Source organism: Mirounga angustirostris, unplaced genomic scaffold (genome assembly GCF_029215605.1).
Source record: "Mirounga angustirostris isolate CCGP_5_RB_7025 unplaced genomic scaffold, mMirAng1.0.hap1 SCAF_1, whole genome shotgun sequence".
In the NCBI taxonomy this organism is placed as follows: Eukaryota; Metazoa; Chordata; class Mammalia; order Carnivora; family Phocidae; genus Mirounga; species Mirounga angustirostris.
In genome coordinates this window covers 184,227,090-184,253,888 of record NW_026991709.1, presented here as the reverse complement: position 1 = coordinate 184,253,888, position 26,799 = coordinate 184,227,090, and the positions used below count along the sequence as shown (strand labels likewise).

At 41.9% G+C, this 26,799-nt stretch overlaps 1 protein-coding gene and 1 long non-coding RNA gene across 9 annotated transcripts in view; one reads left to right on the top strand and one right to left on the bottom strand.

Annotated features, from left to right (window-relative positions):
* ADAMTS9 (ADAM metallopeptidase with thrombospondin type 1 motif 9) overlaps window positions 1-26,799 on the bottom strand; it is a 164,398-nt gene that overhangs the window by 37,577 nt on the left and 100,022 nt on the right. For 4 of the 7 annotated variants that reach the window (XM_064594102.1, XM_064594113.1, XM_064594124.1 and 1 more), the window contains 2 exons: window positions 8,288-8,455; window positions 1,394-1,567 (listed from right to left, as the gene is read on the bottom strand). The exons of 1 other annotated variant lie outside the window; for it this stretch is intronic. In XM_064594102.1, the coding sequence (XP_064450172.1) occupies window positions 1,394-1,567; window positions 8,288-8,455 (342 nt within the window). The remainder of the gene's footprint in view (window positions 1-1,393; window positions 1,568-8,287; window positions 8,456-26,799) is intronic. 2 more of the 7 variants (XM_064594119.1, XM_064594118.1) reach the window with 2 other exon arrangements.
* Window positions 1,445-25,212, top strand: LOC123833657 (uncharacterized). 2 transcript variants are annotated; one of them, XR_010412287.1, is made up of 4 exons: window positions 1,445-1,584; window positions 8,975-9,040; window positions 17,362-17,487; window positions 24,668-25,212. It is a non-coding gene; the product is annotated as an uncharacterized LOC123833657 (long non-coding RNA). The 2 variants fall into 2 exon arrangements; XR_006788324.2 differs by having other exon boundaries at window positions 8,975-9,052.

Here is a 26,799-nt window from a genome sequence, read left to right as displayed (position 1 = left end):
GGGTAGGGGCTAGGTGATTGGGTGAAGGGGGTCAAAAGGTATAAACTTCCAGCTATAAAAGAAATAAGTCCTGGGGATCTAGCAGAATGACTATAATTAACAATAACTGTTTCATATATTTAAAAGTTGCCAAGAGGGTAGATCTTAAAAGTTCTCATCACCAGAAAAAAAATCTGTAACTACGTGAGGTGATAGATGTTAACTATAACAGTTATTATTAACAATAACTTACCGTGGTAATTATTTTATAATAGATATATAATTCATCATGTTTTCACCTAAAGTAAATACAATATTATATGCCAATTATATCTTTATACACCTGGAAAAAAAATAAAGTGGTATTGCTAGGAGCACTTGCGTAAACTTTTTTAAAAATGCAGTGGTAGTATCTCGGAATGGTTTGCATTTAGGATCAGGTCTTGCTCCTTCTACTTGCTGGGCGTGTGACACGGGGACAAGCAACATTGGCTCTCAGAACTCAGTTTCCTTGACTGCAAAATGGGATGATAATAATGACACCACTTTGCCTCGTGCTTCAAAAGATTAAGCGAGGGGATGAACATAAAGCTCTGAGCCAGCCACTGTTTCTCCCTGTTCTAAAAACCATTCCTGGTGGGAAATTCCTGTCTTATTATTCATATCTCTAAACCGTTGAGAGCATGTACTTTTTATTTCATTCTAACGTCAGTGGTTGCAGTTTTGCTTTCTTATACTCTTTCCCCTCTTTCTACTACGTATTCTCTTCTGGAACCAGAGGTTCCCTCCTCCTAAAGTCTTACCTTCTCTCGCCAGACTTTTCTCCAGGGACACACAGTGTTTTCTTTAACTAAACATTAACTTGGAGAGGGAGAAAAACAGGTCTATCTATCTCTGCATTAACTGAGCTGTTTTTCAGATTCCATCATTTTTTTTTAAATGTTGGAAATGCTTCACTAATTAATCAGAGCTTCACAAGAGGGCCTGTCTTCGACTTGACAGCCAAAGTCACGAAAGGAGACACACGCAGAGCAGGTCCTACCTGGAGTATGCCTGGTGGCTCTTGGAACTAATACAGAATGACCAAGTTGGGATAGATGTATCGAAAATATGTCCTCTCTCTCCCCCTCCTTTTGTGCAAGATAGCTGTATGCGTTTGGCCCAAGGCCTGATACAGTTTTTCTGGAGGCAGCCCGACTTGGAACATTCAAGAACACAGACGTAGGAACTGCATAAAAAGGAGGAGCTCTCCCACCCTGGTCGGAGCAAACTGCTCACCGTCTTGACAGCAAACCTTCTGGGAAAGAGCCAGCCTTGTCACCGTGCTTGAAGTCATTTCAGGGTAACGGATGTGATGACTGCAAGGGGGTTAAGCGAAATGCCTGGCAAGTGCCCACTTCATGGCTCTACTTACTTCTTGCCATTCCTCGGCCCTCCACGCATAGAGAGGACACGGCGGGGCTTGGCAGACACGCTCCGACTCCGGTCTGGTGTACGGGTTGCACTCGGACTCTCTGGCTATTCTGTGTGCTCCCATCTGACAGCCCACACTTCTCCGCCGTGTGCCTTGGCCGCAGGACACAGAGCACTAAGAAGAAAGACCGTGTAAGTGGGAGCTTTGGGTCATTTGGTGGGGAGGTGTGTGTGTGTGTGTGTGTGTGTGTGTGTGTGTGTGTGTGTGTGTGTGTGGCAGGGGTGGAGAGGGTCACAGGCATGGGGAATGCACTCCTAATCCAGTGACTTTCACCACTATTACACAGCTTTCTAATTTCCAATGAAAGGGACCCAAGATAATGTCTGAAATCTGCAAAGTTAACTGCCTTTCAAGGCTGGTGAGCGAGACACGTATTCGAGTCTTGGGGAATCTAACATTATCCAAACTCTTGGAGATGGAATGAGGCTGGGAGAGATCATTATGAAACATTTAATACAACCTCAAAATAAATAGTGCTGCCATGTGAAATAAAAACCCCGGATGATTTCTATCCCAGAGGACTGGAAGTTCTTGAAATTTGGAGACACAGTGCTATTGTACAAGAAGAATTTCTTGGCAGATTAAAAGTATAACCCAAGGAGAGTAAATCCCAAAAGCTTTTAGGGCCTTATAAGTAGAATTCTTTTCTCCATCGCTTCCTTTCCTTGCTCTTATTCCTGGAGACAGAGGAAATTTTTTTTTTTTTTAAACTACTGAATTCACAGAAGTATTAGAGCCTACTTACAACCTCAGATGAATATATGGAGAATAAAAGCTGACAAGGAAAAACCATTTCCTCAGGCGGGCATCATGTTTCCAGCCCTTGAAAAATACTGTTAATCAGGCTGAAACATTTTGTTGACCAAGTTGCAAAACACCATATTAAGTCTGCAATTAACTTTCCTTTAAATTAATTTTTTAATGGTTTCCTCATTGCTGGGTTTCATAATCTCACTTATGGGCAGGCCAAGAATTATTGTCATTATTAAGGTTTTGACAGTTAGAAACTACAGGCAACATTTGCTTGGAAAGAACAGCATATTATTACATTGAGCCATTTAAAATTGTTACCAAGTTTCTGCAATAGCTCAGCCTCCATTAATTTGTCTGGCGTTGAGAAAACAAGTTCAACATACATTATAGCCGCCGTATTTCTGAGAGGAAGTCTTAGAGAATAGAATCACAATCTTTTCAATTAGAAAGTATTCTTGACCAATTAACCTGCAGCAGGATTCATCTCGCTCTGAGGTTAATGGGAATTTACTAGCGAGAAGCACCCCCAGTGGATTCTGCTGAATATTAATTTTATTTTCATTTCAGATTTTAAGAAAAGAGTTGATACTATTTAGAGGGCATCTGGGGAAATCATATCATTTCAGATGAGTCTATGCCAGGCAGGAGCTCGAACGTTCACATCAAAGCTAGCTGAAGAGAAGGAAATTATTTTGAGGCAACATAGTTACTATTGTTTGGCTTTAATTGTATTAATTGGATTGAATGAGTTTGTGACCCAGAAGAAACCAGACTTTTAAAGTCATTATGTCCTGGGTAGAATGGGAGGGTTCCTAAAGACAAGTGATGGCCTTGTCTACAGAGAATGACCATCTAATGTTCATGGGAGTTACATGTATAATATTTCCCATTGATTACCCTGGAAATGAAATGAACTATAACTTGGGGGAGTCACTACGTGAATGACAGAAATGTTCCAACATCATCATCATTGACAACAAACACTGACAACTAAAAAACCCTTTGGCTACTTGAATTTGGGAATATATATATATTTGGGAATATATATATATATATATATATATATATATATATATATATATATATATATGTCTCTGGACACTCCCAGAACAGTGTATCGAAATGGAAATACAAAGAAAGACTAAGAATAATTAGGTAAACAAATTTGAGCCTGGCATAGGGCTGATATATATTCAAAATCTCACAATGTTTTAATAATCTAAAGAAAAAGGAACAAACGTTAAAGACTTTCAGAGTGTGTACTATCCGAGCTCTAAGTAAATGAAACCTCTTTTTGATGTTATTGTTATTGAGTAAATTACTTATGGTTCAATGAAGGCAAGGTATTAAGAGCCCTAAGTATTCAAACATTAACCAAAAATCACTTCCTCCAGTGTTCAACAATTTCTCAAAAGGCAAATAAAGACACAGGAAGGTTCAGTGATAGAGTATGCCGTGGTGGCTTGTGATTTTTGTAATGTCAAAGCCAGCTTGGAAAGAAAGAAAGGTTTTGCTGTGACTTAAGTGCACGTAAGGTCTGAGCTTTGCCCTCCCCTCTGAACACCGCATTTACAGTCATCTCTGTTCAAAATGAAGTACATGGCATCAGGGTTAGTTCTCTAAGTTTAACTTTCTTCCTGTGCTGTCGCAAGGGAGGCAACAATTTGCATACAGAGCTGGCCATGCTTGCTTGGCGAATTCTGAGAGATTTGTATGGAAAGCCCATGAATAAAACAGCATCAGAGAGACCGCTGCATGACCTTGGAGGTGGCGAGGGTGGTGGTGTGTGCACATGTGTGTGCTTAATTCTTGTTCTATTCAGTGCATCTTCTAGTTAGTGTGCAGGGGAAAAAGGCTGAGCAGTCTCTATTAATGTGTTTCCCCCTGCTGTCATTCCAGCATGGAATGTGCAGGTTTGAAAGGAGATGTTTTTAGTTCTGAACTCCTGAGCTGGGAGTCGTGTTTCATCTCTCTGTCCTCCCTACTGTGCAATGCTAGCATGCAGAACTCCCCAGCTTACAGGGGGACTTCGACGCCTATTTCCACGGATAAAATGAATCTCCTTGCAACTTCCGATGGGTGGGGAATCATAATATACACTTGAAAACTGGAAAAGTATTTTACATACTTTTTTCCCAGTACTATTGCTGCAATTATGGTGGTGATGTTATTTAGAGGAGCGACTAGCTTGAAAAATAAGTATATGAACCAACTTGGATAAATAAGAGTCCCAATAATAATAGCAACCTTTTACTAAGCACTTACTATGTGCCAGACTCTATACTGGGGTTTCTCAACCCAATAGTTCTTTATTGCCTGGAGCTGTCCTATAGCTGCTGTAGGAAGTTTAGCAGCTTCCCTGGACTCTACCCATTTAATGCCAGCCGTATCTCCCCTCCTCCACCCACTTGTGACAACCAACATTGCCAAATGTCCCAAGAGTATAAAATCACCCCTAGTTGAGAGCTGAGCTGCATGCTTAGCATTTGACAGGTGTCTTTTATACTTGCTGATAAACATTTTAGAGAGATCCTGCACAAAGATGGCAAAGAACAGAGATAATCAACTCCAGCAAAAACAAAAACATAAAGCAGTCAAAGTGAATTCTGCCCTAGGCAATGTGCCATGGCTACTCTGGGTCAGAATGTGGCTTCCAGTTTTAAAATACGGTGCTAATAGGGTGCAGTCTTTTATACTACATCAGCAAGAGTGTGGGTGAGAGGCCTGTATTCAAACAAGTCGACATCAGTGCTTACAGTTCAAATACAAACGAAATAACGGAGAGCACAAAGCCCTCAAGCGACTCTCTTTCTCATCACTGACTATGTGCATATGGTTTCCTTGATTTCTCAAAGGACGCAAGCTACACATTTGCCATGTTTCTGCATTAAACACTAGCAGAATACTTCAGAATCAGACACCACAACCAAGCTGTAATTGTAAGAAAAGTTCTAACCAACAATGGCTGGTGGATTCATCATGCAATTTGCCAGCTTCCCTTTTGGCATTAGCAGTGAAGAGCTTTTAAAATTTAATTATTTCCCTCAATCGAAGACACCACTGGCGGCAAGCAAGGCACTACATTTTGTATCACTAAGGAAAAAAGGGCTATTTTAATTAAATCGTGGCATTCCATTGGTTGTTAGATCCATTCTCAGCACAGAGGGGTTCAAGTGTGAAAAAGACATGCATCTCAGGACTGAGAAATGAATCGACCGAGTGAATTCATGGTTGACAAGTGATGATGAAGTGTTACTTTTTTTCTGATTATTTATTCTTTTTATTTCTGACCTTCATTTAAAAAAAAAAACATCTTTCTATAGGAATGGATTAAACAATTTTTACTCTGGAATGGTTCTGTATCATGGGACTACAGAGTCTTCACATGTATCAAACTGAATCAAGAATTTGCTGCCGATTTTTGAGTTAAAATTTCATGGGTATCCCTTATCTCTTGATCAAAAGCATCTAAACAAATTGAATGTGAACTTCTAAAAAATGTTTTAAAATTTTAATGAGGATGTTTTCCAATATAAGCTTTCCTTTTATTGGAAAAATTTCCTCGACAAACTCAAGATTTTCAAAAGATGTAGAAATGAAACATTCCACTTTAAATCTCATAGCACCAATTTCGAGGGCGAGACTATGAAGATCAACACAGCCCGATATTCTATACGTCCTATTATCTTCAGATAATATGATGAGAAATGGAGCTAATTCTTCTTCCTACCGTGAACAGGAGATGACTAGAGTATAGTACCAGCAGAAAACAGAAGGACCAGATAGATATAAAATCTTCTAAACATTGTTGCAAATGGATAATCATTACTCTTGCTTCAATATCACTGCCTTAGGGATATTTCTGTTTACCATGGATCATTAGTAAGCCAATAATCTTTAACCATGCAGACCGTCTTTCTCCATTAACCACTGCATCTGATTATTTTCAGGCATACTTCTACATTGCATAAATTAGATTTTGCCCATGCAGCACCTTGTCTTGCCTGCTTTTATAATTCATTTCTACAAATCAAATCAGGGCATTACAAAGCTAGCCACAGACCATTACATAACTGTGTTTACTTGCATTTTCTACAAAGTTGACTAGACTGTTTTAAGCAATCATTTTGAACAGGTGCAGTCTTTTCTAGGGAGGCATTCTGATAATCCTATTACCTTATGTTCAAAACCCCACCCCAGGGTTCAAACCTAATCATCCCAGATTTGTAAGCAATTTTAGACTTCCCAACCAGATCACAGAATACTGGACTAAAACTCACCCTGTGTTTACCAATAAAGAGTGAAAGATTCTTTTAATCGTCTCTATATTGAATAAATTGGCCTATAAAATGAGCATCATTTCCATGCTCCAAACTTAATATTCAGCACATGATGCAAATAGATAAGTAGAGGCCAAGGAACACAAAGAAAAGCAACAGAGAATGAAAGTCTACAAGAGGACAAGCTAATTAGTGCAGTATCTTCAATAATGTTAGCTGCGGGCTTATACATGAATTGAATAGCTCCCCAAATAAAAGGGCTGGAAGTTACAGATGACAGCCGTCACTTAGACAAACCATTAAGGATGACCAATATGAAACACTGCCTTGAAATCTGATCCCTTAGGGAAGCCAGAGGAGGAACTCGCTCTGGTTGGACACTGAAGCTTTGATTGTTGAATTAAAACAGAAACAAAAACACACATGATCGTTAATGAGAGAGGCCTTGCAAAGGACAAGGCTACTCTGCTAGGGAATGATGCAGGTCATGTTTTACGTTTCTGTTAAGTGGCGTATGGCTGGGAGGGGGGAGGGAGCGGCATGTGGGACAATGATGCCAGCTCAGAGCATTTGAGAAAAATTCACATTTCTAGAGGAATTTTCCATTAGTCATGTCGAAATGAAGAATTCCCAACTCCTCCCCATGTTAACACAGCTATCCAAAGCTTCTCTGAGGCTCCAGGCAATCAAGATCCAGGCTCTGAAAGAACCAAATCTCGAGCCTGCCAACCTGGAACCTACTTTCCTATTGATTCTTAGGAGCATCTGTATGATTCTCGGCTGCACGGGAGAATCACAAATTCAGTGAAAGCTCAAAGAGGCCAAAATCAACAGAGGGGAAGAGCAGCATTAAATACAGAATATATAAAACTGCACCTTATTATTTTTAAGCAAGCACCTTCAACCAAGCTGAGAGAATGTACAAGTGTAGAGTGAAGAGATCAGCTTCAAGGCTTACGTGTGAGAGACTTTGGTTCACACATCAATTGTTCATAGGTAAACAGAAGCTTCTGAAAGTTCCTTGTTGAATACAACAGGGAAACTCTCTTACCCAGCTCCTGTCTAGATTACCAAAATGTTTAGAATTAGTGGACTCTGACTGTAATTGGTTTCTTGGGAACTCACCCCCCTTCCCCGTCCGGTAGACACATCACATTCATCCAAACAAAATATTTCTCCTGAGAACCTCTTAGATTTAAGACCTCTGAACTAAGTACTCGGCATTCATTATTGCATCAAATCCTCAGAAGAGCTATATGAAGTAGGCTCGGGAAGGTTAAACAGATCACCCAAGGTTGCCTGGCTAGAAAATGCGAGAGCACTTTTCCTTTTGTCCCCCACCTCTGTTGTCCAGAAGCAAATGAGCAGAGACATATTCACTAATACTTCATACTGATAGCCCTTTTTTTAAGCATCTCAATTCAGACCCAATTACCGCCAGGTGGTCAGAGTCAAGCTTACCGCAGTCTGAGTTAGTGGTTGTTTAAGTGATGGAGGATATTAAAAAATGCCATCAGCAAAGTACTGAAGGGCCACTCTGTGCTCGATGTCTAACACCTACATCCACTACCACTTAGAATTCACCCTCACAACCATCCTACTGTGGCGTTGTGCATGGCACCAAGGGCTGAATCCACTGGCCCAAGGTCTCCCCACTAACAAGTATGCTGACATAGTGTTCCCTTCCCCAAGCTCCCCTCTGCAAAACCAAAACTGTGCAGAGAAACACAACCGACACTCTGGTGTTGGCCATGTGGCGGAAGGTAAGAAGGAAGCAGTCGTAAGGAGAAGCATTGCTCACCTGACTCCAGGCGCCAGCCTTCCATTTGGGGCATCTTCCTCCTCTGCACTTTCTGTGCCCATTTGGCTTAGCAAGGTGTTTACAGTAATCACTTTCTAAATGGCTTCCATCCTTTGCCATGCAGTAAACATTTCGTTGCTTATGCCCTCGACCACAAGAGACAGAACACTGAAATATAAAGCAATGGCAAGGTTGTTGTTGTGTGTGTGGTTTTTTTTTTTTTTTTAATCACATGGACTTTGATAAAAACCTGAGTCGTGAGATGTTAAGATCGTATCTAACGCGAGCCACCATCCCGCCCTTTACCAGAGCCATTCTAGGTCATATCTCAAGGTTCCGCATAGCAAGAAGGTAGCACTGGGGGGGAGAAAAAAACCGTCCACAGCATTATAGGAGCAATCCTGGAGAGTATTTTGGGTCACTCAAGAGTGTGGGCAAATCCTGACACTTTAGGCCAAAAATAAAGCCAATGAACCAAAAATTACCACAAAATTCTGATTTTAAGTCCTACTATGAATTCGTAAGGATTCCTGTTGCACATTTCACTTCATGCAATCTCTGATCAAGATATTTCTTTAACAATATGCCTTGTGATTCACTGATTTGGATAAAGGTGCATTTCCAAAATACAACTGTGTCCCATTTCCTAATTAAATGATTTAAAGGAACTCTTCTACCATTTTTCAGAGGATAAACTCTCATTTTCCCAGTCGGTTGGGAAGGAGGTGAAAAAGCCACGTTAGAAACTGAAAGGTAAGCTAGCAGGTAAGTCTGTGCCAATTTGGGGAGGGAGGAATTACCTTTCAACTTTGATCTGCAAGTTCACTGAACTGTTTTAAATGTGACCTTGTCTGACCACATCTAAGAAACTTGACTTTGATTTCAGATTAGGTTTCTCAGAAAGGTTTAGGAATCAAAGTGCCCATGGAGTCAGGACAAAAATTTGATATGACAGCTTCTTGTGGAACAGGCAAGAGGCTGGCCCCAGTGAGTGCACCGAGATATTCAACGTCCATTTGCCTCATTAGCGATTACAGAAGTCATTACCACTCGGATCATAAGCTTGCTGGCTCAGGTTTTCAAGACACATTATTTCCCAATATAACGTTCTTGACTTTTAGAGGGAAATGAGTTTCAGAATGAAGAACAAAATGTGAAAATGCAATGAAAACAGATTTCAAGTGTCATTTCCTTCTATTCAATATTTCTTATTTCCCTCACTAACTCTGTGATTTTGTTAACTTAAATTACCAAAGTGCCCTTTTATGCCCCATAGATAAATAGCGCCCCGTAAAACACGGAGCCGAATATTAATCCAACTGCTGTTACCAAGCATGTTCAAAGTTCTATCGTTCATAAATGTGCCAGACATCTTTCTGCAATAAGCACAAATCATTACAAACATTTCAATAGTAGCTAGTAGATGATTTTGCAAAATGTATATTAATAGGTTTAGCTGTGACTTTTTACATCAGGAAATGGAAACATTGCCAGTTGCATTTGAGCTCTATCTTATGAGAGTATTATGATTTGGAGTTGTCATTCTGGAAATTTTTTTTTAAGAGTAATTTATTTATTTATTTGTGAGAGAGAGCGTGGGGAGGGGGCAAAGGGACAGAGGGAAAGAGACAGAAAGTCTTAAGCAGACTTTGCACTGAGAGCACGGAGCCTGACATGAGGGAGAGCACGGAGCCTGATGTGAGGCTCGATCTCATGACCCAGAGATCACAACCTGAGCCAAAACCAAGAGTCAAATGCTCAACTGACTGCGCCACCCAGGTTCCCCTGGAAATCTTAATAGAGTACACAGTGTAGAAGGAAGGAGACCAATTTAAATATTTATACCAAAACAAAAACAACCATCTTTCAACCTACAATGCTTTCATGTATATAATACCTTGGGACATAATTCTGGAAGGTTTTTAGAATGAAGCTCCTAGGGACACCTGGGTGGCTCACTGGTTAAGTGTCCATCTTCGGTTTAGGTCGTGATCACAGGGTCTTGGGATCAAGCCCCACTTCAGGCTCCCTGCTTAGCAGGGAGTCTGCTTCTCCTTCTCCATCTGCCCTTATCCCCCCACTCGTGCTCTCTCTCACTCTCTCTCTCTCAAATATATAAATAAAATTAAAAAAATAATAATATAAAGCTCCTAGAAATATTCCTACAAACCAATGGTCTAAGGACTTGCATACAGAATAATCTCTACTGTTAGTGACTAATTTTAATATTCAGAAACTTATACAGAATAATCTCTACTGTTAGTGACTAATTTTAATATTCAGAAACTTTACTTTGACAGATAACAAAGGGGCATAATTTGAATTTAGGATGAATTCATTTGTTCATTCAACAAACATTTCAGTGCCTACTATATGTTTCAAAATATATGCAAAGGGCTGGGAACATAGTGAAGAGCAAATCCGACTGTGCCCCGCCCTCATGGATCTTCCAGGCCAGTGAGGGAGACCAACATCAACCACATGTTGACAAAAATAAACGTGTGCTTAGTAACGGAGAGGAGTGCTCTGGGGGAAACAAGCTGCAGGGGTTGCAGGAGGGCTCCCGAGGCCAGACCATGCAGAGCTCACAGGTCCTAATCATCTATCTAGATTTGGAAAGCACTACTGAGTTTTAAATCAGGGCAAAATATGGTCTGATGTTTGCTTCAATAATTCTACCCTGACTGCTGAGTGGACAATGGATAGGAATACAGCATGAATGGAAACAATAAAACTGCTCAGGTAGCTACTGCATTGGTCCAAGCAAGAGATGATGGTGTTTCTTTTCTTTTCTTTTTTTTTAGAGGAAAAGAGAAGTGGGGAGGGGCAGAGGGTAAGGGAGAGAGAATTTTAAGCAGGCTCCATGCCCAGTGCAGAATCTGATGTAGGGCTTGATCTCACAACCCTGAAACCATGACCTGAGCCAATATCAAGAGTCAGATGCTTAACCGGCTGAGCCACCCAGGTGCCCCGGTGATGGTGATTCTAAAGAGGGTGCAGAGTGCCTGGGTGGGGGAAGTTGGTGGATTTAAGACATATTCTTTTGAGGGAGAAATGGTGGATCAGCTGTGGGGTGCAGGGGAGAAGGCAGACTCAGGAAGGACTCTCAGGTTTGCAGTATGGCTAACTGGATAGTGATGACACTTACAGGGATGGGGAAACAGCACTGGGAGTCAAGGATATATTTATTTGTAGGAAACAGACTGAACTCAAAAGGTCTGCATTCATGGGTGCGAACGGGCTTAATTAGGGTGAAGAAACAGGCATACCTGGAAACAGAGGAACATGGGTGAACTTACAGCAAATCGACCCATAGGGATAGTCATTTCAATATATAAGTAGTACAAACAACCTATCCTTTAATATGAAGCGGGGGGGGGGGAAGAGAGTTGATGGAAATGGCGATTCAGTAATCTGCCGTGGCATCAGAGGGACAGTCTAAAAGGAGGCAGCAATCTACAGAGGCAGAATTAGAAAAGGCTCAGCATTCTCACATTCATTCATGGCCAGGCACTGCTCTAAGACTGTACATGCATTGTCTCATTTAATCATCCCAATAACCACAGAGATAGGTACTAGGATTGGAGACAACTGGTGTTTCCAAACTGGCGTAACCACAGTGCTTTCTATATACATCTCCCCCCATGATTCCAACACAAGCGGATAGATGTCTATTGAGAACAATAACAGCACAAGGAAAACAGATCAATTATCACCATCATCACTGATAATAATTCATCCGAGAGGCACGGCTTGTGCAACCAACATCTATTGCCCGTGAAATGAAAATGGAGGAAGTAGATTCCAAATCTGATGCCTTAAAATCCAGTTATTTGGGGATTTGAATGGAACCAACTTGGAAAAAAAAAGAATGCAATACTTCAGCATGACTCACTACACATATTATTTGCCTAAAATTAAGATCTAAAAGTGATAAGGAAATCCTCAAGGTAACTAATCATAAAAACCACTTCTCATTTCATGCCTTCTAACTTACCAGTGAAGAGAAGCAGCTGCTTGGGGGAAATTTTCATATCTAACAGGTTCATTAGTGGGTCTGTTATGATTTCCTAAAGAAGTCATTTTGATAATCAAATAAACACAGGTTGCAACTCTTATATTCTGAGGGAAATTTCCATCTGGTCATTTCCAGCCTTTTCCAGGCACTGACTTTTGCATCAATGTGTGCCACTAAGATATGACAGCTAAATTCAGTGCATCACCTAATATGGGCTATTTATTGGCCACATATCTGAGGGGTCTTGGTCGGTGGAATGTTTAAGTCCTTAAATGTGTAGCTGAAATAGCCTCCTAAGTTGCCCATTGGACTCTAATGTTTGTTCTTTTGGAGAAACAACCCAACCTTCTTGAGAGAATACTTTTCCCCCAGCTTTGCACAACACTCCTCAACAATGTGCTGTAATCTCTGCTTGCTACTTAGAAACATCAAGGTCAGTATCCCAAATGCCTGGGCTTTGGGGCTTTTGTTTCTGTGAGGCCATTCACAGGGGATGTTTAATGTGAAGCTTTGTTCAGCTGCTGCCTCAACACTTTCCACTAAGGTCTAAGAGCTTGAAATCCTCACACTTCAACTCGTCTGGTGGACACGGCACTCAAGGCGGGGGCAGCCTGCTCGTAATCTCTACTGAGGGCTTCTCTCTCTCGAGTGGTAGCTCTAGTTATGGTGAACCTCAGGGTCTGGTGTGCTGACCCTGGCATTGGGGATGCCCTGCATCAGTCCTTTCACTTATATGGAGGGGTGTAGTCTCTCAGACATTAAGAAGCCAGCAAACCACCCCAGTGTGTCTGCCTGCATAAGAAGGGCTGAGGACCTAGAAAGAATGAGACTCCTGGGTTGCCAAGGCAGCTTCGAATCTGAACATCCGTATGAAGATGGGAGAGTATCTGGTTAGGAACTAAGGAACTAAGAAGGAATAAGAAAGGGAGGGTGGAGGTCAGGGATGCACACAGAATCTGGCCAGATGGAAGCTTCTCGATGGGGCTGGGTGATGCTGGGGCTTAAAGGAAGCCACAGAGGGGCCAGGGTATAGACCAGGGCTGCCCAGTATAGCAGATGCTCGCTACATAGGGGTTAATGGATGGTCTAGGAGAATAGCTCTAGGAGAATGTCTGGCACTGTTCTGTATATCTAGGTGATTTCCAGCTCCAAGGGATCTAGAACATATGAGACTCCATTTATGTGCCATGCGTGATGGAGGATACTATGCTGGTCAACTAGTCCATATTTCCAACCACAGGACTGTCTGCCAGCAGGTTAGGAATAAGGAAGAACTGAAAGGCCAAGAAGAAGGACATACACTGCAAGCCATTACCAAATTAAGTCAAGATTCTCCTGCTGGAAGGATTTTTGACAATCAAGTAGCTAACCATCACTCTGGGACTGGTGAGCAGATTTCAGTTTTGAGAGAGGACACTGTACTAATCCTTATTTGCCTTGCCCTTGTGATCCCGTAAAATATGAAAGTCACATCCAAATCCCTGCATTTAAAAAAAATGTTTGGTTGCATCTTTTACTAACAGCAGCTCTTTCTGATTCTATTCTCATTTTGCTTTTGTTTACCAAAACATAAAGTCAAGCCTCGCCTGAAAAGCAGGCTGTCATCAAGGACGCGAGGCTTGCAGCCAAGGTTCAGGACTGCCTTTGCCAATTACGGTGATGAATGAAGTGAGTGTGCAGGAGCATCACATGATCAGGAGAGGCAAAACCAGCCAGCACACACTCTCCCCTACAAGCCAGGATGAGAGCACAAAGACATAGACTGGGGGATCAGAGCGCCCAACACGGCTCAGTGTGGGGGCTGGAAAACCACGGGGCTTGCCACCTAGGAAAAAGACAGTAGCTGCCACTCACACATGTTTATGTACTGCCTTCCACACCGGAGGCAGCCAGCAAATAATTATGGAAGTGAATGAACACATGAAATACGTAGCCATTAGAGAAGAGTACTAGAAACCAAATGTAGTGTTTTCCTAAATGTCACAAAGAAAGAACCACCCGGAATCTGACCTACAGTGTGAATGCTGAACTGATTTGGCACACATTTTTGAGATTCAAAAAGGCCACCCCAGGACCCCTCTTTCAGTTGGAACAGAACTACTGGAACTCACACCAGCTACCTTCTATTGAGCCCTTACTCTGAATGAAAAACTAAGCTGAAGGACACCGGCTTCTGTCATTTAATCCCAACAGCAACCCTGTGACTTAGATGCTATTAGGATTCCTTTTTCCAGATAAGGAGAACCAAAGAGGTGATATTACTTGCTCAGGGTCACAAAGCCAGGGAGCAGCAGAGTTAGTCTTCAAATACCGTACCTCCTGGGCTCCAGAACCACCACTTTCTTCCTTAAACTATACTGAAGAAAGGGCTTGGTTAAGAAAACAAGATGCTTACCCCGACTTACCCAAGGCAACAACAAAAAAGCAAGGACCTCAAAGAAATGTCTCTTGAGACTATTCTAGAAGCCTCTGATGCCTCAGTGCCTCAGGAAGACAGTACCTGTACAATGTTAATATTTCTGACTTTATTACTTTCTTCACAGCATCTTTAGGACGCTGGGAAGAAAGACACTTAGAGTACCAATATACAATCACATAAATAAAGGGCCAGATTTGCCTTTGGCTGCAGCCACATCCTGACTTTCTCCTGGCCATTTTTCAGGGTTTCTTCACCCTGTGGGGTCTGCCTGATGCCACATGGCGAATGGCGGCTTCCGTTCCCTGGTCAATGAATAGCTCTTTGCATGGTCATGAATGGAAGGCTGCGGGTTGTCGATTTGGACCTGCCAATGCACTAGGACTAATCTCTCAAATGTTTGTGCTGTAAGGCATCTCAAAGATGGCTCAGTCCATCTATTTATCTTATAAATTCAACACTAGAGAAAAGGAGACATGGCGAGCTCAGTCACACAGCAAGGAAGAAGTAAACACAGGCTTAGGATGCTGAATACCTGTACCCAGCACAGAACCGTATCCCCCTGGGGACTTGTGGCCAAGTACTGGTGTTCTTCACGTTGCTCAGGAACCATGGCTAACCATTCACCCCGATTCTTCCCAGGTCAGTCATGCTCACAGAGAGCTAGCATGATAAACAGGGACTAGCAAGGCAGGCGTCGATTCTACCACCTCTGGCTTTGATGGATGGCAGATACCCATAGGAACAAGAGTGAGTGATAACAACCTCCCGTTCCAAGCTACCAGTGAAGAACAAATTCCAATGGGTGGGACATGCATGAGCGGCGCACAGGAAACAAAGCTCCCTGCTTGTCTTCACCTTGCTCTAAACCACCGCAAATTAAAGGCATAGGTTTTGGAGTCCGGCGCCCCTAGGCTGACACGCCGTCTGCCATTTTACTTTGGTGCCATCTGGGGCAAATTACTTAACCTCTCTCAGCTCAGATTTGTCCTCTGTAAAATGGGGACCACGGCACTGTTGACACTCAACAGAGTCACGTCACAATTAAGTGGGACACTGCACACAGTCAGAGCTCTTGGTGTTCCGGCCGAACAGTGTAAAAATCATTACACGTTCCCTAACACCATTACTACTATTTCTATTCAACAGAGTCTTTTAGAATATCTCCCAACACGTGGATAGAAAGGGGAGAGTTTTTTAAAAAATCCAGGTTAACTAATGGAGTCTCTGAGATGAGCATTCTCACATAGACGTTTGCTGAGTGAAGGAGGGACTTGGGCAAAAATCTCACCCATGTGAACAGGGGAAGAGCTTTCCTTTGCAAAGGTCCCAAAGCAATCCACACAGCAGACATCAGTGTGGACAACTCCTCCTGTTTAGTGCCCTTTTCACTCTTTTCAACTATTTCTTATTAATACGGTCTCCCTGGCCACAGAAGACAGGAAGACGAGTAAGAAAAAGAAAGACCCCACATCCGAATGCCACGTCTTTTTCCTACTCCACCGTTTCCTGCTCACACGTATTATCTCAAGAACTACTTATGTTTCTCATTTGCTTCTTGGGAGGTTAGTCCTTGAATGTCCCGAAACACAGCCTCCACACCACTGACCACCATTACCGAACAGCCGCGCCCTCCCTTCCCGGCTCTGCTGAGCTCCGCCTTGGCAGTGGTCACAGTCCTTTGTGACCTGCTGGGTGTGAGCACAGTGAGGGCTTCTCACAACACAAGAATGGCTCCGGACGGGGGGTGTCGGGGGACCAGAATGACTGGGGCGGGAGAAAGAGCTCTGCCAGCAAACAAGGGCTGTGACTTCAGGGCGTAAAGCCAATGTTGACAGGTCTGCCTGATGGCTGTTTCTGGCCAGGACCACCATGGCACTTATTACCATGAAAAGGAGCTGAGAAAGCAGGAGATTGGCAGGGAACACCAGGGAAGAAAGCAGATGCGGGAGTCACGGTCATCCCAGCCGGATGGGGCGTTAGGCCACCCTTCCATCCCCACCGCCCCCATCACCGACAGCCTCTGCAATACTACAAAGGTCGAAGACTATGGGAGAAAAGGCACTAAGAGTCACATGTCAGAGCTTGGAGCATGCTTGAAGGCTGCTGTCAATACGACAGCCAAGTAGGTGGCCCTGCATATGCCCCACACGGGGGATGGCAGGGCCATGCCAATACGGGGACACAGTAGGAAGGGCTCATGCCCTCCGCCTCCCCATCCGCCCCAAGAATGATGAGGCACAGGGCTCTGCAGCTACCCCCTCCCTACCTCATAATGAAACAACTTCATATGAGAGGAGGGGACATGAATATTCACATGAAACAGAACAGCATATGAAATTCACTATGCAAGTTGCGAAATCCAAATTGAGGTTCTTTTTGTTCTGCAAGAATATTAAATATTACGATGCTTCTCCTCATCAAGACAAAAACCAAAAACCAAGACAATCTGCAAGAGCAACACCCGGTGAATTTTTATCACAGCCATATCCACTGGTGCCCCCTGGAAACCGAGGCATAGTACATCACCTGGCCCTGTGGTCCCTAACATACCCTCTGATTCCCCATTTTCAAGCACACTGACTATTTTAATTCTTTATAACCTGACTTCAGCAGAATAATGATATTGGCATCTTTCAGGTGAAGATGGTACAAGGACCCAACCTTTGTGCTTGCCACGGGATTGTTCATGAAGGCAGTCTGGAAGACGGGGGGATAGTGGGTGAGATATTTGTGCCAGGATCCTTATTCTCAGCTATTGCAAAGGTGAGTGACGAAGTATCTGAGTAATTGGTGGAAAAGCTATGGTTGAGGGATGGGTGACCAGAACTTCTTGGCACTCTGAAGGTAGACCATGACTGAGGCAGCCTGAAAATGTCATTCTGCTAGGAGATGACAATGTTTGGGGACACCCCCTCATGACTTACACTAGTGTCACAGACGGTCAGAAACAGACCTGGGAAGCTGAAGTCACCTTTGGGAATGCCTCCATAGAGAAGCAATCCATGCGGGTTCTCTCTGGACTTTCATCTACCCAACTGATGTCCAGCCCTTAAACCTCTTCCTCTTCCCAAACAACTAGTCTATCTGCCTTTCAGTCATTGAAAAGACACCAGGACAAAGTTCACACAATGCCTCTTCCAGTCTTGCTTTCTCTGTATAACTGGACCTTCCTCCATTGGTTTGGTGTGAAAGGAACATCTTTACATGCCAACATGTCAAACATCTTACACTGAAAAACTTAGAACTTTTTTGGGAGGAAGTAGTTTATGTAATTAGTTTGCTTTTGGGTGGATATGAATACTACTCAAAAACTGAGATGTGCATTCATATCTGAGTCTGTATCCAGAGAAATATATCTCAGCAGAAGGGAAAAAGCTTATCTTAACCATTATTGAATTAGATGCTCATCCTCCAACTTTGCATTGCTCTATTGGGAGTTCAGATAGGACCAAGTTGCTGTCAAGAGGCACTATTCGTCCTTCTGGCTTTTCTTGTCTTCCCTTCCTGCTTACCATTTGGTAAAGAAATAGCTCAAAATGCCATTATGAAAGGATGAGATGAGAAATAAAACCAGCTAAAATGTAAATGGTTAGAACATGAAAGACTTGGCATTAGAAGGGGCTAAAATTAGGTTGATGGTTATATGTGAATTTAAATTATTCCTACACTATTCTGAGATCTACTCAAATGGAAACTCAAGGGTTGGGGCAGAAGAAGGTGGTAGTTATGAATTTGGTTTTGGAATCATTCAGACCGGGTTTGACCAGTACTATCTCTTCTTTTGTGATTCTACGCAAAACGCTTAACCACGGCAAACCTCTCTTTCCAGTTCTGCTCAACAGAGGCATGAAATGATGGTGAATAAGCATCTCAAACTTAACATGTCCAAAGCATAAGCCCTGGTCCTCCTCCACAAACCCCTCCTTCCTATAGTCAGTCCTCTTCATTTCAGTCAATGGAAACTCCATCTTTCCGCTTATTCTGTGCATAATATTTGGAGTCCTTCCCACTCCTCTCTTTCTCTCACACCCCATATCCCAACTCTCAGCTAATCCTTAGGTACTTCTTTAAAAATACATCAGAATCCCACCAATTCTCACCACTTCCACTGTGAACATCTGACCCACTCACTCATGGTCTTCTCCCATCTGACTCATTGCAGTGGTGTTTCCTAATGGTCTCCCTGTTTCTACCTTTGTGCTTCCCATAGTTTTCTCTAAATTCAGAAGCCAGAGTCAGTCTTTTAAAACAAATGCATGCTCCTACTCAACTTTCCTCCTCACAATGGCTTCCTACCTCATTGTGTGTAAGCAAAAATCCTTCCAATAGCCTGACCCTTCCTTCCCCATCCCATGATTTACCCCCATGTTCCTCTCCCTCAATTTCACCTCTAATTTTATATCCTACCATCCACCCCCTCTAATTCAGCCAAACTGGCCTCCTTGCTATTGCTAAGATGTGCTTGGCATACTCCTGTCTCTGGGTCTTAACCCAGAATACTCTTCTAGATATCCACATGGCTTGCTTTTGTATTTTCCCCTATCTCTGTTCGAATGTCACCTTCTTAATGGAGACTTCCCTGACTTCCTTAAATGTACAGTTCCCATCCCATCCCCTCTTCCATGCTTTTTTTTTTAATTCCTCTTCTCTAAGAAATTTTGTCCACTGCTGTATCCCCAGTGGCAAGAGTAGTGACTGGCTTACAGAAAACATTCAAATACTTATGGAATACCCAAGTCAATGCATGAATGAGTGAATGAATAGCATCTCAAAGAACCTAGAGCCACTTATCTCACAAGAATTTTTAAGGATTAAGTAAGCATCCTGCACAATGCTCAGTTCATTGTAGGGACCAAATAACTATTGTTCTTTCCTATCTCCTGTGTCTTTTCAGTCCAAAACTGGCTAAGTACTCTTGTGGTTAAATATTTAATTCATAATTACAGAACTAAATACTGCACAGGGGACACCTAAAAGGAAGGTTATCTGAAGATGTAATATAAGGCAAATTGACAGCAAATGACAGAAGCTAGGAACTCGGAATACTATTCTGCCCTGCAAAGGCAAGACTATTGTTGAAAGTTGGCTCTAAGCCATTGAGACCATCCTATACCCTGTGTGACTTTGAGTCATGTAATGTGGTTTCTCCCCCCACAAAGATGTCACCCTAGAATGATACTTTTTCCCAGATGGAAAAATGTAAATATATGGACTGAAAATAAACTATAAAGAAATGTATGGACACGAATGGGTTCTACATAGGTTGGGTATTTTCTATCTCTATTCTGGCTGGAAACATCTAAAAGCAAAAAACTGAAGACTCTCACTGCTGTTCTAAAACAGTGTGTCTCAGTTTGATCCTGATTTTTTCTTTTTTTACTTTCATTTAAGAAAAGGCTCTCAAAGTATAGGATATCCAGAGCTGCAAAACCAATATCAAGCCTGAGATTTTGTAACTGTAGAGTGAATTTGATTCACTGCCACCATCCTGTACACTCTCTGCAAACAAGCCACCACAAGCCTCTCTATTAAGTGGGGTAATTTTTACCCAAGTATTAGGATCAGGTTGTGTCGAGAAAGACCTAGTTTTCTTAGTCCAGCAGACTTTTCCTTAAAAATGTAGCAATTGTCATCACACTAGGGTGCGGTATGATGGGGGGAAGCTAGGTCCTTTCGGAGCACTGGTTGGGGAATCCTGGGTGACCAAGCCTAATTTCTGGGTTCCTTTAAAAATTATTTAAAACCAAGTGAATCATTAAAATTGTCCTGTTTAAAAGTACAAATATGCAGCTACCTCCCACTTCGATAAGCAAAATAAACAAAACCAGGAACCTGGCTGAAAACCCTTGGAAAACACTCAGATACTAAGGACTCAGCTTTAGTGGCTTTTAAAAAGCAGAGAACTAAACTGGTTTCCACTTGGTTTCCCCTTGTTTCTTTCATGTGTCACAAATCAAAATCGGTATTTCTAGACATTTGGAAAGCCCTACTGGAGAGGGAGTGGGAAAGCATGGAGCTTGGGAGTCAGTCAGGTCTGGCTTTAAGCATTTCTGACCATAGGATGCTGGGAAACTTATTGCCTTCTGACAGCTCAGTTTTCCTACCTGCATAATGGACATAACAAGGGCGATTTTGCAAAGATTTCATGAGGGTTAGCAATAATGCATACAAAGCCTCAGGCCCAGGGTTTGGCTCACCGAAATGGTCAGTAAATGGGGGTCTTTGCTATTGTTTCTCCACTTCCAGTCAAATTATATAATTATAATTAGGCTTATAATTCAGGCTATAATTAGATAAAAGGCAAAAATCAATTTCTAATTTTAAAGTGCTTTTTATATAGCTAGTCCATTGGAAATTTAAGGTTCCAGTTAATTCCGGAAGGTGGCACTCATTTGCCTTATGGAGAACCATCTCTTCTAAATTGGGCACCAGTGTACTTACTTACCTTCTAATAACATTTTCTTTGGTCTCCCATCAAAAAAACTTTAAACATTGTGGGACAAATCCGGTATTTCATTAGCACTTAGGTCCTACCATAAAACTTCTGAGGTTGATGACAGTGTCTTGGGGTTATTTTGCTTGCCTTTTCTCTACTGATAGGTTTCTCTGGTCCAAGAGCTTTGGAGTCACCACTAGTGTTTATGGGTCATTGTTAGTGACCTTTTGGAAAGAGAAGTATTGAGATTGATTTTCATTCTAGGGCCAGGAGATGCAGCATCTCAAATGTTCTCTAACCCACCCTTCTCAGAGCTAAGCCTGCTATTCTGAAGGCATATATGTGTGTGCACGGTGGAGGTTGCAGTTGGTAAATATATAGCACTTGCCTCCTGCTAAAGCAGGAAAGATTTGCCAACTGGGAAAGGGAAGGTATGGAGAGGTAGAGCTTCAGAAACTTTCCTCCTCAGAAATTCATGTACTGAAAAGCCAATTTAATGCCACATGTCTGGAGAAACTGATCACCTACGTATGACTTCCTCTTAAGGATTAAAAAAAAAGTGGGAAATAATTGAGAGAATTGATGGTGAAAACCTGGCGATCTCTACAACATAACAGTTTATCTTCCCAGAAAGGAGAAAGGAACAATTTTATAACCTTAAAGAATTCTCTGACTTAAAAAAAAAATGGGAATTTGGTATCAAACACATTTAGGAAATGCTGCAGACTATACCCACCTAATGCCCATTAGAATATGGAAAGAAAAGTTCTGCTGTAAGAAATCCATCGAACTACAGGGAGGAGGTGATGTGACCCCCCCAGGGGATGTGGCAATGTTCAAAGACATTTTTGGTTATTACAACCAAGGGGATATACTATTGGCATCCAGTGGGTAGAGGTTAAGGTTGCTGTTAAACATCACACAAGGCACAGACAAGCCCCCCAACAAAGAATTACCTGGTCTCAAATGTCAACAGTGCTGAGATTGGGATATCCTGATTCATACCTATTTACAACCCATGAAATACTTTCTGTACCACTGCCTTAGTCTCCAATCAAAAACACAGTCTGCTACTTCCCAGATAAAATGCAAACTAGGAATTCATCCTGCCTTTAAAAAGTATCCAGAAGAAAAACCTAAATATTCAACTCTGACACCAATTCCTCGATCTAGCTGGACCATTACATATGCACAAATTCTATCATGGACGAGGGAAACACGGACTGCTTGGAAACATAAAGCTAAAAGCAACAAATACATATAACTTATCAGGGCTATCAGAACAATCCAAATATATGAACATGTTGGAGTAGCCCTTGTTTTCTTAGAAACACCCATTCTCATTGATGCCTTTCTTTCCAAAGTTGGTCACTCCAGCCGAACTTGCCACGCAGAATGTCTCTGGATTACATTGGACACATTTGTACACATTTATAACAACCCCCTTCTCCCCCCTCCAGAAAAAGGGTGAGTGACACTGCTTGTGGGTTTGCAAATTCAGTCCAGTAAGGCAACTTTGAGATCTCATACTTTCAGCTCAGCCTTGAAAATCTTTGACCTTGATGGCTTCCTGGAATCCAACATAATATTTAATGGGAAATTCAACTCTCCAGAGAGAATTGTTTTCTGATAGCTAAACAGTATCATTCCACGGGGCTTGCAACTGTGACCTCAACTTTGACTTTTGATTAGGAGTCCTCCCTCTCCTCACCAGATGTCTCTTCAGGCTTCCTCAAGCTCGGCACTATTTCAACATTTTGGGTGAGATAATTCTTTGCTATTAGGGGCTACGCTGTGCACTGTAGGATGCTTATCGACATCCCTGGCTTCCATCCATTGGAATTCAGTAGCACCCCTAATCTATTTGTGACATTTGTCCCCAGAAATTGCCTAATGTGCACTGGGGGGTAAAAATCACCCCCAGTTGAAAACCACAGAATTATCCTAAGGTTTTCAGAAAGTCCAACAAGCTCTCAAAACTGAATTGATTTTAACTTACTTGTTGGGGTGGGGCCAGAGAGGCTTTTTTTGGTGGATGGAAGTGGTAAAGGGCCTGCTGAACATCCATCAAAGTCTCAGACTAAAAGGGTTGGGAAGTCCTGGTCTCTAGAGAACGTGACACGTACAACGTGAACCCGATCCCCACACACAGCAATGAAGACCTCAACGACAATGAACAAACGTGCTCTTCTGCACGGCACCTCCTCCCTGACATCATGCCCCTGGCCTGCCACCGCTAAGGGGTTCCCGGATATTTCACAACTGATGACGAGGCGATCAATGAGAAGGAAATCATGATTTCACCAAAAAAAGTTCAAATTGCAATGAAATATGTGAGTTGGTTGGTTGAAGGCTTTTTATTAGATGCAAGGAAAATAACACACATTTTTGAAAAAAAGAAAAGAAAACCTCTTAGTTTTCAAAGGAATCCGGGCTTTACTGGGGAGCAGTAGATTAAAAAAAAAAGGTGAGTCTGCATACAGCCAAGTATTTACTGGAATTTACTGGCAAGGCTTGCAATGAAAGCCTGGGTTTCCCTGGGGAGAGGGGAGGAAAAAACCCCACATCATTCCCAGGGGTCTTTCATTTTAGCTGCATGGGTGGGAGGAGGCTGAGGGAGGAAGGGAGATGGGGACAAGGAGAAGAGAAAGTCATGGGAAAGAAGCCAATGAAAAACTAGGAAAGATTCTGTTTTTGCTGAGCCCTGGCTGCAGCCCTCACTTTTATTATGATGTGATAGTATAAATCTGAGATTGAAAACAGCTTCCTAAAATATGTCAGAATTTTTAAAGTCCCGAAATAAATCCAGACCTACTCTTTACTTCCTTTGAAGTTAAATACACACTCTGAACCTATTTATGTTTCTTTAAGAAATTTTAATAATAACTTATTTTGAAATATATCAAACCTACAGAAAAACTGCAAGATCATCACAAAGAACTCCCTTATCCAGGTTTTCCAGTTGCAAACATTTTACCACACTTGCTCATTCCTCCCTCCCTATATAATAATGGTGTATATGTATATATGAGTGGCTTGTAGACATAAGGTCCCATCATCTCCAAAACTCTACTTTCCCCAAATCAAGGACACTCTTCTACATAAATACCATACAACTCTCCAGGTCAGGAAGTCACTATTGATTCACCACCAACATTTGATCCTCTGTGTTTCTTTTTAAATATTCCCTCATACAGGTTAGCGCTTTATATCCATATTTCTAGGCCAGTGCAATCAGGATTTCAGCTCCTGAGTAGCTGGGCCCATTCATTCATTCATCTTAATATTGTTTATTCTATGCCCACTTTGAGTAAAGGCAACAAGCTTAAACAGTGGGCCTGTTCAGCCCAAAGGAGATTAAGGTTTGGGGCAATTAAATAAGTGATTTGGTTAATAGGTTTTCACTTGAAATGTGGTGACTCTATTTCTTCCTTTGTTTTAGCTAAGAAGAAGAAAGCAAACCCACTGTTTTTTCCATTATATTTTCCCTCTCTTTATCTCACACAGTTCCCAAACCATAGCCAAGTCTTATCCTTCACCTGCCATGTGGATGGAGGAATACGTGGTTGGGACAATGAAGGCTGAAGAAAGGAACAGAACCCAAAGTGGTGGACTGTCCTACCAATGGGAACAGAGAAGATGCAGCATTGCCCAAAGAAGAGCTTAGTTTTAGCTCAAGAAACAGTTTGGAAGACATCTCAATGAATTTGATGGGTTTTATTTCAGCCAGAGAGCTTTTAGGGTGAACTCACTTTTTAATAAATTTTAATGTCATTATTCACTTGTAGGGCAGCAGGTTATATATTCTATAGCACACCTTATCACCACAAACATCTGCAGATCCCCTATCTGGCTTCGACAAAATCTGATCTATTGTCCCGATTATCTACAGATCCACTGAACAAAAAACAAACAAACAAACAAAAAACTTAGATTTATTACCCCAGGTTATTTCATTTCTCTTTGTATATTAAAACGTCAGACATACCACCCAATGAGTGTCTATTAAATATGGGATGCTTTTTTTCTCAAAATCTCCTAAAAAACCTAAATTTTGCTCTTTACTTGGTTTTAATTTTAAGAGAAACAATTTTTTCATATTCATCCCTTCGGAGCTCTGAGCAAACTTATTAATGGCTCAGGAATTCCAGAATGTTTCAAATAGTTACAATTTGGGAGAGCAGAAAATCTTAAATTTCCTCTTTCCACCAAGGTTGCATTTTACCACTTCATCAATGAAGAGTAAAATGAAGGGATTATATCTTGGGTAAAACTTGGGGCTTGAAAGTCAGAAAGTCCCAGGTTCGAAGCCTAACTCAGCCCCTTCTCAACAGTGTGACCTAGACCCAACTAGTTAACTTCTCTGATGGTGCTAACTTCATCAAGTAGAGAGGATTAAATTAGACATTATGGGTGAATTGCTTTGTACAATTCCTAGCAAGAAGTGAATGCTCCAAAATGTAAGTGATTGTTATAATTTACAAAATCAAAGCCCTCCCAATAATCATGGAAAGAATTACATTGGGCAAAATTAAGTGAAGGAAAAAAACCCAGCTCTTTTGTGGATAACTGAAGCTATCAGTTCATCCACTGTCTGAGATACTGAGAATTATTTTACTTATTTCCCATTTCAGTGTACCGCCAACCTGAGCGTGAACGTAACAAATTAATGAGTGCTTTTAAAAAAGAGACCACCGGAATGGTTTGGAGTTTAATTCAGATGTCACCCTAAAGGGAAAAATAACACCACCAACAACTATCTGGCCACTGGAAAAGGGAACTAATGACATCATCATTTGATCTGCAGCCAATGTTGTTGCATATATTTTAATTTCAAGGGGGTGTCAGTGTGGGGCATGAATGTGAGTAAATCCATAAGGGCTTTCTTAACACTGAGGAGGCTAAGTTTTGCCAAGCTAAATGATGAGAATCACAGTGATGGAGGGGACATTGCCTCAACCCTGATTCTTCTGAAGTGTCTTTCAAACACAGCCCCTTAAAGCTGATCTCCTCAACCTTTACCTACAGGGCTCAGTGAATATGAAAAGCTGCCCTCCTGAAACTCCCTTCAAAAAGGGAATGATCTCTTGGAATCCAAGTTTCTACAAGGTGACTACCTGGTGTTTCCCATTTTTGTCTTCTCCTAAAAAGCATCAATCAAGCCTTGCCCTTTTGGCCCATTGAACACATAAACACTCTTTCTCCTTAACTGAACTTACTGCCACGATGAACTTGAACTCTAAGACGCACAAGAGGAGAGTTGTTTTAACAGCTGCTTTTACATGGAGGCCCTGGAGTTACTACTCTCAGGACAGCTGGTTCTGATAAGGCTCTCTTTGCACTGTCCTGTTTTTTCTAATGCCCAGCTGTCAGAGAACACCCACTGCAGAAGGCACACAACAGAAGAAAAGCAGGAGAATGGTACTCACTTGGATGTAAGGGCATCCTACCTCGGGACTCTTTACAAGCTGACGTAGGGTTTTTCTCTCCAATTTACTTTCATGAGTTTATTGATTTCTTGGCTAGTTGAGTATTAATTGCTAAAGATGCACTGTTGTCTGAGGTTGCCCTGTCCAATATGGTAGCCACCAGCCACAGGTGGCTGGTTAAATTAGAGTAATTAAAATGAAACGCAATGC